Source organism: Haliaeetus albicilla, chromosome 4 (assembly GCF_947461875.1).
Source record: "Haliaeetus albicilla chromosome 4, bHalAlb1.1, whole genome shotgun sequence".
NCBI classification, from domain to species: domain Eukaryota; kingdom Metazoa; phylum Chordata; class Aves; order Accipitriformes; family Accipitridae; genus Haliaeetus; species Haliaeetus albicilla.
Window position 1 is genome coordinate 36,953,662 of NC_091486.1, and position 12,609 is coordinate 36,966,270.

A 12,609-nucleotide genomic window follows, 5' to 3' on the forward strand; every position below is an offset into this window, starting at 1 on the left:
GAATGAGTGGAGAATAAACTGCTAAAACTCCTTTCAATTTTGGACTGTGAAGATGTTGTTATAAATAGTGTGTGGGGGTTACACCTTATTAAAATTGCAAATTACAGAAAAGGTGAGGATACAGATGGGTCATGTATCTTCTGTTACTGCTTCCATAACAAGGAAGGGCACAACAGCAACTCTACTTTCCAGCATGAATTATTTTCATCTGAGGTCTTGCTAGTAGGTACCTCCAAGCTGAGACAGGGCACAGCACTCCTGTATCCCTCACCTTTGCCAGCTGGGCAGAGCAACTGTATCTCACACACGGTCACAGACAGGCTGTAGTGATGTCCTTTAGGTGTATGACTTAAAGGCCTTCTGGGGAACGTGGCATGAGAGACTAATGCATGTGATTTAAATTCAGATTAAAATCTATCCTTCCCTTTCAATTCTCTTTCATTTCATATTTCAAAGAAGGCTAGACCATGGGTTACACTGAGTCTTTATGAGCAGGTCTCTGGAAGATGTGTATCCACTGATGCAGGAAGAGCCGTCAGCAGTAAAAAGTAGTTGTAACGTGCTTCTGCTACTGAACTGGTACTCTTGGCATGTACTATAGGGAACTGGTGTCTTCTTAAGGGGGGCTGTGGTAGCTAAGTAAGATGGCTGAGGTCAGGCAAATGTACTGCTTCATTATAGTATGTTTGATTGCATTTGCTTTCCAGCAGACAACTTCAAGCAAAGCATTAGCAGTACCACTCTATCCCTTCTCTCATATGCAAGAGTTCAGTAGGCAAAGGAGAAACTAGCATTTTATAATGCTATTAAGAAAAGCACAAGTACAAAACAAGAATTATGAAGCATTGTGATTAAGATGACTTAGGTGAAGTCCAGAAGCTGCTGTTTCATGTGCTTTGCAAAATATCTCTGTAATAGAAAATGTATAAGCTAATCTTGGCCACTTTTCTCTCTCTTAGCTGCTGAAAAATTTTCAGCCTTTATTACACATTGGCTGAGCCGGTCTCCCCTTGGATTCCTTTGTAGTTTTACGATTAGGCAGCCTCCTAGAAAGGGAAGAAGGTTTGTTTTCAGTTGCTGAAATGGAATGTGGGGTTGAATTCAGATATCCAGCTTCTTGAGCAAGTACAATAAAACCCAGTCTCCTCCATTACAAATGACAATAGCAACTTCATCACTGCTGATCATGCACTGAAAGAACAATGCAAACAAGTTTGCCGTCTATACTACCCTAAAGGTAGTTGTAGATACTTGGCCAAATGGGCTTTAATATCATAAACAGCATAATGAAAAATTTACTCAGACACTACATAGCATAGCAAAGAATTGGATAGCATGAGAGAGGTCTTTATTGCTAACTAGATCAGCTTGAAAGCTATTAGCAGTATCAGTAGCTACAGCAGTTGGGTTAAGTTAGTCTGCTAATTACCCCTCTTTTGAGGAGTAAGATTACATAATACAGGATTACGGTTCCAGTCACATGAAGAGGAATTTCTCTGTTCAGTTCAATATTGGCATAATTTGATTCCAGTACTTTCATATCCTCAAGTTTCCAATATAGCAGGTGGTCTCATACAAAGGAAATGATACTTTTGTCCTCCAGAACAAGCTTTTGTGCTGCTCCCCTAATAAAGAGAGGAGAGAAGGGGAAGACATGCTGTATTCTTCCTCCTCAGTGCTCATCGTCACTGCTAAGCACCCTAGTGTCACAGGTGAGACGACATGTCTGCTTTTGCTAAATACTTTTCTTTTTATTTATATTGCAGAATTGCCTCGGAAGATGATGTTAGCAAAAATTAAGAAAGGTAATTAAGTTTACATAGTAATCTAAGACTTTTATACAATGATAAGGGATTTAGCTTCTTTTGATAAATTTTTTATGTGTTGTTCCAAGCTATCTCCTAACAAATCCAGCAATGTCAGACTGAAGTGAGTTCTTACTCCTAATCTTCTTCTGTATTCATCAAAGACTTTGAGGACAGTTGTGGTCACTTGAAGATGGTAGCTGCAATCTCTTCTCGCCAAAATAAACACATCATGACACTTTTTTCTCTTTCTTCAGTAAAGAGAAAAGAAGGACTCTGCAGAGATTCAAGCATTGTATAATTAGCCATGATGTGGAACTCTTATTGTGTGTTTTGAGAATTATTTAAATGCTTCCTCTGCTGTTAGCAAAAATAGGAGAAAATCAATCTGAAACAGAACTTTTCAATCATTGCCTGTGTAGCAGCTAACAGAGGTTAGGGCAGATCCCCTAATTACACATTAAGCAAGGGGGCAAGTTTCCCAATCCTGAAGGGGCAAACCGTTTACAGAAATTTAAATGCCTGATACCCCAACTTCCTAAATAGCCAAAGCTTAAGCACTGAGAATCACTTGTCTGAAACACTGTTGGTCTCTTAAGGTAACCTGTGTTCCTAACAAGGATATTTAAGTTTGATGCTTGCAACAGAGCTTGTGAAGACTTATTCTACTCTTCCTCTTTCCACATTAGAGACTTATCTGGATTGGGCCCAATGCTGGTAGCCAGAGTTCCCTGAATACAGGCTTGAGTAAATTTTTTTCACAAGTCAGCTCCTCTTTCTCTGCTTGCCCTCCCTCATCCCTCCTACTTGCTTCCTCTTGAATTGGTGTGCATTTAACTCCTCACAGAAATACCAATATTTGCACGTACATTTTGAAATAGACTAATTAAATAATTTATCTTTGCAGAATGGTATTTGGAATATTTTCGTACTAAGATGATGGGTTTCTTTTCCTGTTTTCTACTGTCTTTTGATTCTTAATGCACAAAAAAAATTAATCATGATTCTATGCTATGGAAGTTACTAAAGTTGATTTTCCACAGATGCTGCAGATGTTTGGCACTACTTCCTTTAAGGTCCGACCCTAGTTCCCTGCTTTTAATGACAAAACAGAACGTATCCTGTTAAATGCAGCTCGTGGCTGTCATCAACGTCATTACATGTTTACTATTGTTTCCAGTAACGTAGTTTTGAATACTGAGTCTCTGAAGAAAGACATGGCATTTAAAAGTATAATACTGGTTTGTATAGTTAGGATTATATTGCCTTCATGACCTGTCCAAAAGTGGCTATAAAAGTTAGCTGTGAGCTCAACATTTTTGGACTTTATTTCCTTTTTGTGCAAGAATCATTTTAATATAAGGATTTTCTAAATTAAGAGCAGCTGGTTTTAAGAATCAGTCATAATCCTGCAGGCTACTTTACATACCCGTATTATTATCTGCCATCCTTTCTCAGTTAATATCTATCTAATAATCTTTTTCTGTTATTTCACAATATTTTGCAATGTTTGATGAAAGTATTGTTTCTGTAGCTCCTATTGTCTGTGAGCTCCTAATAGATGATATATGGAATAGATACCACTCTGGTAGATTCTTGCCTGCTGCCTGTCTACATAACTGTCTCATTTCCATTCTCAGCTGAAAGCATATCTTATGCCTTGCCCATACCTTTCATATTTGTTGGTCTCTGTGAACTTAGTTTTGTAAATCTGTGAACACAATAGGTACTGCGTTTGAATAGTAAGAAACATGAAATATCTGAACTGTAGAATATATATACTTACTGGCAGAGAGTGAAATTTGTAGTGAAAAATCAAAATTAAGCTATCCAGGAGTGCTTAAAATAGTTGATTTTGTTACTTTATGCAAGAACATTTTAATGTTTTAATTTTACATGTGATCTCTGAAAATGACATTTTGCTGTCCTTGAAGCTTTATAACAATTGAAATACAGGATATTGACAATTATTTCTTGGAAAAACACTAATTATGAGCTATTATAATGTTTTATATAAATATATGATGTGCATCAATTGAATTTAGTAATATTCTAGCGATGATTTTTCATAGATACTTGGCTAAAATAGCTGTAATAGGATTAACTTCCTTACAACACCATAATCTAGTCCAAAAATGTTAGGGACTTCAAAGTAATTGTTCTATAGTAATTTTTATTAAAATGGCAGCCCTCTGCACACTGTTTCAGTCTCAGTATTCTATAAGTTTCACAGGTAAGGAAGGCCTTTATATGTGACATCTGATATGATTGTCTTGTATGATGGCTAAATATACTTTTCTCTGCAAGTCAGCTCACTCAAGAATCATATTTCAAAGTATCTACTAGCAAGAATTTGAGAATACCTCCATATATATTTCATTATTGTTTCCATGATTTTCTTTTAAGAATAGAATTTTGAGGGAAAAATTAAATATGGTGAGAAATTGACATTTGGGGATTATTACACGGCTATGTGTTTTTCTTCCTTGCCAGAAGCCATGATATCATGCCTTGATATTCAGTCAAATTATGCAGTATTCATTTGTTAACTTTTTCTTGGTTGATATTATAGTTACTGATTGCAAACTAGGAACCGGGACTGAAAAATGATAGTTAGAATAGCTGCTCTGTCTCCGTTTCCTGTATCCTTTTATAGCAGTAGACTGTCACAGACAAAATGCATTGTTAGATTTTTTTTTTCTGTTCTTTTTTAAAAGCTATTTCCTTTTTCCTTCTATTTTGACATTGCTTTCTGTATAATTCACACTAACATTGACTAAACCAACTACATAAATGACAAGAATGTGTACTTAGTTCAAATGATCCAGCTGGGAATCAAGTCTTGTTTTAATTCAGAGTAAAAACTGATTTTCATCTTAGAGCTTATGTAGGAGGACACTTAAAGGAATCATTAGTCCTCATTTTCCAAGATATAATTTACTGGCTACCTGGAAAGGAAAAAAAGCAATAAAAATATCCCTATAATGCTCCAGCATAATACTTCAGTGTTATATATAGAACAAAAGCAGTACAATAAAGCAGCAGTTTGTATTGTCTTTAGTCCAAAGTTACAGATTTATTTTATAAACTTCCTTCAGTTCTATTGTTGTCTTGGAATGTGTGGTTTGTTTTTTTTTTTTCCTTCACCCACCCTGTTCATCATTTACCATTGTTCATAGAAAAGCCCAATTTCTGCTTTCATGAGAAAGACCCTGGAATCTGCCGAGGCTATTTTTCCAGGTATTTCTATAACAAAGAGACAAAGTCATGTGAAGTATTCAAGTATGGTGGGTGCCTAGGAAACCAGAACAACTTCAAGGATTTGGAAGAATGCCAGATTACCTGCCAAGGCAACTGTAAGTTGTTGTCCTCGTTATTCTTAGCTTTATTCTTGTATAAACAATGTTGTGTTTTGAAGATATCTTGCATGGAAAAAAAGGCAACTTAGGGTAGATACCCTGAGGTGCCAATAATTTGTATCTGAAATTAACTGTAATTACATGGGGTTTTTTTAAATAAAAATACAAAAATAAAAAATATAAATTAAAAAAATTGCAGGTACTATTAACTTTAATGAATATTACAGGACTCCTACTTTTTTTACTTTTCTCATGACAGTTAATCTAAAATCTGCCAGCTGTTTGGCCTTATAATATCATAAAATGCTAAAGTATATTTTTTAACCTGTATATCTGAATATACTCTTTTCAAACCAAGTCTTGGAAATAAGTCTAGGGACATAAGAGCATACATATTCCCTGAAGGTTTTTTTCCAGGACTGTTTCATAATCTGTCATTTTGGCAAGGGGAACTTGAGTATATTCACATTTAGAATAGGAAAGACCCACTATAGTTCTTTTGTAAAGATTTTTTTTTTTTTTTTTTTTAAATGTATACATACAGAGCAATGTTCTTTTCCGCTACCTTTACCAAAGCATTTCTTCCTGGGCTCCTATTCTACTTTTACCTTCTGGATTAAAAGTTGCAGAATGCTTTTTTTTTTCCTAACTTTAATCTGAAATAACACCTCTATGTAAATTTGTATGAATACCCAAGAAGAAAGAGAGAATTAGGGGGCATTGCCATGGTTTAAATAGATCAAAGTTTTTACCTTAGTGATATTGAAACATTGATACCAATTGTTTCTTGTGTTTTTCTCCTCATTGTTTTCCATTTGTTTTCCTTTTAGCAAATTTATTGCCAATCATTCCAGCTGAAGAGCATCCTAACACTGTGAACAGTAGTTCCCCAGCAGAAGAACCCAACCAGTTCCCTGGGATTTTTGGTAAGAATTTGCTTTTGCTGTTATAGTTATCCTTTTTTAATGCAGACACTCCTTGGCTTGTCCACTCATTTTCCCATTTATTTGAAGATATGTATGTTAGCTGAAATACATAAGCACAGTGAAGTCAGTAACATTAAAACTAGCTTCATAGCCATTTGCTTGTCAGTAATACGTATTTTGAAAAAGGCTTACAATTGCAAAGGTTAGAATGTCTGCTAGTAATATAAAAATAACCTTCCCAAACCATGTTTGATTTAAATCTTACATCAGTAAAATTAAAGCAGAAAAAGGAATCTATCCCGAAGTTGCTTCAGCACATCAGTTTCCTATGCCTTTGGGACTTGAAGAAATGCTGCCTTTTGGTGGGATTAATACTGGCATGGAGCAAGGCAAATGAGTACTAATCATAGCTTATTTTCAGAGCTTTGTTGTGTCTAGATAACCTGTCACTTACTGTTTCACCCTCCCTTTTTTTTTTCTTTTAGTCAATTTGTTGCCAACTGCTCCAAATGACGAGAAGTCCAATACTCTGAACAGTAGCTCCCCAAAGGAGAAGCGCAACCAGTTTCCCTTTTTTTTTGGTAAGAATTCACTTTTGCAGTTGTCAACTCTCAGTCTTTTATATGCCTTCTGGATTGCTTTTCCATTTCCACCCATTTTCTAACATGTCTGAGACTAAAGAATGGGCTTACATCTATGTCAAATTTGTTGATAAGCAGAGAAAGTTAAAGCAAAGAAATATATTGCTACTTACAGATCTTCCATAAATATCAGAAAGTGGAAGACTGACCACATCTTGTCCTCTTCTGAAACTGTGCACTTCCTGTAGGTCTGATAAATACAAAAATTTAAGGACCAAGAGCAGAAGCAGTGATGCAGAGTTCTTTTAGTCAAATTAATATTTTTGTGGGGATCTAATTGGCAGCCAATTTAAAGCTCCTTTTACCCATTAAAAAAGTACCATATTTGGATTTTGGAATATGGCACAGTATATTTATCATAATACATTTTTATTTTCACTAAGACCATATTAAACTCAGTTCTTGGTTTGAGTATAATCAAAGTGAGTGTGAATTAATTTTTTGTCTGCTTCAAGGTATTTTTGCGCTATGTATTATAATGCAGATGAGAATCTGTACTTTTACTGTAGAGGGCTAGTTTTTAACAGTTTCTGCAGCTGGACGCTGTCCACTATAGATTGCTGGTACTTGCTCACACTGTAAAGGGTGATTGAATTTGAGGCATGTCATTTTTATGATCCACAGTTATGCAAGAGGAAACAAGAAACAGTTGGAAAAAGCCTGAGCATCCTTACCAAGTATTTCTGTTGGTTTTTTGTATTTACACTTCCTTGTACTTTTGGGGATTGAGCGATGGCTTACAGATTCATTAAGGTTTTTGTGTTTTATACAATGTGCAAGATAATGGGCATGTAGGATAACATTCCTGTGCTCTTTGCTTCGAATGGTATGTCTAATAAAGCTTGAATGTGTGTTATATTCTATTTTTTTCCTTGCACTGTGATCCACATGTGCTGTTGGGTTGAGGTAAGTTTTGGTGATAATTGGATTGTTTGTTTACCACATACAGAGCGTCAATACACTCTGTTATTAAAATGACTGAATATAAAACTGTAAAGCTTCTGGCAAGTTATTTTACTGAAAAATATTTGAATGATTGTAGGCCTGGAAATAAGTCTAGGGACATAAGAGCATACATGTTCCCTGAAGGTTTTTGTTCATAATATGAATCCCCAGATCCCCAAAACAAGCAATCTATACAAGCAAAGGGGCATGATTCGCTATGTTTTTCTCAGAGGAAACGGAGGGGTTCTTGGTTGTGTCAGCAATTGTGAATTTTCTGGTAGAGCAGATTTTGGGAGGGAGAGGTGAGGGTAAGAGAAAGAGAAGACTTGAAGGTTGGTGGAAGAAAGGGTCAGGGAACAAGGGTGGGTGGAGTCAGTATAGCCAGATGGGTCAGGTAAGAAACGTGACCTTGGGAGGACCAGTGCGTTTCAGTGGTAAGTCTGAAGACATCACAAGTTCTTCCTACTATATAACCTTTGTCTGCCTTACACTAGCCTGTCCCATGCAGCCACCTGCTGCCATTCTGTTTATCAGCCTGTACCTTTCAGGTTGCTGGGGTGGGCTAAAATCCTGTGCTTTTGTGCAATCCCACTAAAGGGGGAGGAAAGAGTAGGGCCAAAACTGACAGCTGATTTCTCCACAGAGATGTGGAGAACATAGCCTCCATTCTTGCTATTACTAGAGGCAGAGGTGTAAACTGAAGTTGCAAGGTAGAACCATCTCACGCAAACATGCATTGTGATTCCCCATGACCCTCAGCGAGGGACAGAAATCTGGCTGTGCACATATGAGGTCAAGATGGACTGTTTGAGATGGAGTGGCTGATGCCCATCTTTTCAAGCACAGGCAAAGTAGCTGGTCTGCCACTTTAACATCTATTTTGCAAATATATTGGCCTGGCTATATATCCTTTTTTTTTTTTTTAAATACATGACCACCATTAAAAAAAATTTGCAGGGAGTTGTCTCTTATACAATACCTTACCTCACAACTGAAATGCTATTCATCTGGATTTAAAGAAAAAATACAAATTATTGGTGGTATGTATAACTCTGTAACAATATCAGATTAATAGATTTCCAACAAAGTTCTTGATCTTTAGAAAATTAAACTCTTCTATGGCCAAACAAAACAAATTTTTTTCTTCTGCATATAAACATGAAACATCTAGCGCTATCTCTCAGCAATGAACTTTCTGCAGACAATGAAGATTGTTCTGGTCTTACTCTGCTGCAAGACTTAAAATAACTTTTATTCTGGGAAAGTTAAGAGAAAGTGAATCCAAGAATCAAACCTTTCATTAGATTATACAAAGTGATCTATGATAGGAAATTGAGTGCTATACCCTATGTTTGATTTGTGAGATCTAAGTGGGATGCAGGATCAAAAGTCAATTTTCAACTCAGCAAATGTGGAATGGCACACAGGCAGTTGCTGTTATTACTTATCAAAGTCAGGGCCATATCTTTTGCTGATATAAATTGACACAGTTCCATTTGCTATAATGGATCTGCACCAATTTATACCTACAGAGTACCATTAAGTGCAGATGACTCATTATTTTTGTAATAGCTTGTCTACTTGAAGATTCTTTTATTTTCTCTTTGCTGCAATCAGAAATGAGATATTGAAGCCTGCATATATCAAAAATCTGGCAATAAATCTGAAGCTTCATGAATGTCACACACCCATGTCTAGTGAAAGAGAATGCAGTAAGCAGTGTTTCTCATACAGCTCACCAAGATCATTTCAAACTTCTTTTGTACTTGTGTTCATTGTCACACAAGCCCAGCTAAGCCTGAGAGATAACGATTATTGTTGCAATACAGGGTTGGGATTATTTTTATAAATATGAGTCTATATCTGAATATGCATATTTCACACATTCTGAAGTATGATCGTGTCATCTGCTTACACCACAGAGTGGTGTCTGGGATTCAGGAAAAGGCTGTATTTTAAGAATTACATCTTAAACCATACACATTTAAAGATTGTTTAGGTAGCAGTGAAGGGTAAGATACAATAGTCTTTTTCTAGGTAAGAACAATAGCATTTTTTTATCTACTGCTTATTTCATATAATTAGTTTACCTATTTTTTAAGAAGCAAAATATTGCAGGTTTGGGTCTCATTCTCTCACCAAAACAAAATCAGTCCAAACATCTGCATCATCAAGAAAAAGAAGTACCAGAAAGATAAGAGAAAGATCTGTCCTGTATTTTGCTGTTGTAAAGCCTGAAACCCATTTGAGAAGCTCCTGCAGAGCTAGTGGCAGGAGTTCTAGTTCCCAAGCTCCACTTGAGATGGGTTCCAAGCTCTAATTTCCTTCAAAAGTTTTTGATGGAATTGGCGTGTTTCTGAGGAACACTTTGTATTGCATTGTATCAGCATTTTCCAGAAGAAAACTTTACACCTGGAAATGTTTGACTAACTCAGCTTGGAAGCTTTCATTTGTCCTTTGCCTATATGAATTGTAAATTCTTTTTTCCCATGCCTGTTCATGAGCTGATTTATATGGCGTATTTTTGGCAAATAATATATGTAGCAACTCCAAGTTTATGAGCATGCTATTGGATATTTAAAAACTGTTTAAGTCAGATATTTTGGATAAACAGAATAGCATGAACACAAGGGTGAAGCCAGATTCTTAAGGCTTATTGCTGTCAATGTAAATAACCAGTTCATTTCTGTAGAAATTGCATCAAAGGCAATAGGATGGGCCATGTAGTTGCATGTATAAGAAAGTTAGAAAGTGTTTCATGACATTTATTAATTTTTAGGTTCATACAATCCACTTAGCGTTAACAGGTAATGAGTTATGTAATGAGTAATGCTACTTGCACTGTGAAAAAAATTGCTAAAAGGTAACGTAAACTGAGAAAAAAAGTAGAGTTAAAAACAGCATTTCTATCTCAAGTAGTCTTTCAATACAGTTGGCATCTGTAATTCATAGACCTCTAATGACTAGATTAGGGAATGTAATTTTGACAGTGGGACATGTATTGCTTTTTTTTTTTACTGTTTTCAGTGTGTACCCCTTCCTCTGTGTAGCTTTGCAGGTTATGGGATTTGCTTCTTTCTTCTTTTTTTCCTCCATAGAAAAAGCAGGAGATAAAACATTTCAACAACTCTCAGAAAAATGAAGTTGTAAAACCAAAACATTTGAGAAACTCAAGAACAGGCATAATATCTAAACTTACTGTAACATCATATACATAAGTACAGCATTAGAAGCTGGGGCTGAACAGAGAAAACTTACCTGGATCTAATGCTCCTAGTGACTGTGTTAACATACTAGCTCACAGGTTTATAGAATGTCCTGCCAATAGAGATGTTGGGCTGGGCATGACACAGTACATATTTTATATTTACAGTAACTGAAAGTTAACAAGTCTTAGTGATCAGTATATTAAAGTCAATTTATATTTTTTATGATCCTCAACAGACAGGAAATTATGTCCTTTTATTTTAATATACTGTTTTGTTGAAAAAAAAGTGGCTTCAATATGGCAAAACTATAAGAGGTTGTCTTTATGGGCTGGTTGCTTCTGTGAGAGTAAAGAATATGCAGATATTTTGAGGATGAACAGGTATAGTGATTGGTATCTGGGGCATTTATCTAGTAATGAGCTAGACAAACAACAACACAATTTTTAGAAAGAGTACAAGAGGGATTCTAAAAAGCATTTGTCTGCCACCCTGCCAGTTGCATTGTATGTACATAGGTAGTCCGTATTCACCAGTAACCACATCACTGGCTCCATGGCGCCCCGAAATCTTACAGTTGCTGTGAGAACTCCTTCATGAGGGGCCTATGGAGTGTCTCTGGAAAATTTTACATACCAGATAAGTAATCTACTTTACAAAGTGTAGCTTTAAATTCTATTATATAATTAACAAACCTATGCTATTTGGCCTTTTCATCACTGGCAAGCCTTTCTGCTTTGTTCTTTTTAGGTTCAGAAATTATCAGGTTAAAATTAGGTAAGCATTTTTTTTTAATGTTGCTGAACATATCCTTTGAAAGCTAAGATCCTCTCTAGCTAGAGAGAGATGACATTAGTTAGGCATAAGACTTCTCAGTTAGAGTGGTACCAAAAGTATTGCATTAGTTAATTTAACTACCATCTTCAGTATAAATAAAACAGTAGATGTAATATAAATTGTATTACATTGTGGGCTCTTACTCTGGATCCCGAGTGAACCTTACTCGTACAATAATGTCACAGTCATAAAAAGAAATTAAGTGGTGCTTGCTTTATAAGCTGAAACTAACTTAATATATCTTGGAAAATGAACTTACAACTCAGTTTTTGCATTTCGGGATTCTTTTTGAATAGTATGATGTCGCTAACACAGCTTCAAATATATCATTAATTTCATTTTGCTGTCTTAGCTCTCCATAAATCACTGTTCCGTTTCTTTCCTAGCAATTTTTCATAGTCTTTCACCATTCCAGTTCAGCTATTATACTTGGCAGATGAACCTTTTTGAGCAGGTGTAATATGTGTAAGACATGTAAGATGTCCCATGTTCTTTTTGAATATTTTCTTGTCAGTCTCTTGAATTGCCCAAGTTAATTCTTCTTAATAACTTCTTGCTTTCAGCAACTCCTCTGCTTCCTACTTTTGTGACAACAGGATGTCCCCAGCTCTGTTGTAACCCAAATTATTCCTTAAAATTTTTACTTGGTTTTTCCTCTAAGCCACTTCTACCTGGCTTTGTAACTTCAAGAAGGCCATCTGACTAGCTTCCGGTTTCCATTTATGCATTCAGATCTCAGCTATCTCAATTCTGCTACTTCTTGAATGAAAATGACGCTCCTTTAGGTCCCTCAAAACTGATGATATAATGGCTCCCCTTTCTTGCATCCTGTGCAGTAATTGTGTCAGTTCTAATTTTGTATATGAGTCACTCCAGGGTGATAGATGATG

The 12,609-nt window shown here is 35.9% G+C and overlaps 1 protein-coding gene across 4 annotated transcripts in view; it reads left to right on the forward strand.

Annotated features, from left to right (window-relative positions):
- Positions 1–12,609, forward strand: part of TFPI (tissue factor pathway inhibitor) — a 66,217-nt gene that overhangs the window by 51,920 nt on the left and 1,688 nt on the right. For 3 of the 4 annotated variants that reach the window (XM_069781927.1, XM_069781926.1, XM_069781925.1), the window contains exons 4-7: positions 1,767–1,805; positions 4,985–5,161; positions 5,995–6,090; positions 6,576–6,671. In XM_069781927.1, the coding sequence (XP_069638028.1) occupies positions 1,767–1,805; positions 4,985–5,161; positions 5,995–6,090; positions 6,576–6,671 (408 nt within the window). Of the gene's footprint in view, positions 1–1,766; positions 1,806–4,984; positions 5,162–5,994; positions 6,091–6,575; positions 6,672–7,355; positions 7,595–12,609 lie in introns of those variants that run through there. The other variant, XM_069781929.1, reaches the window with a different exon arrangement.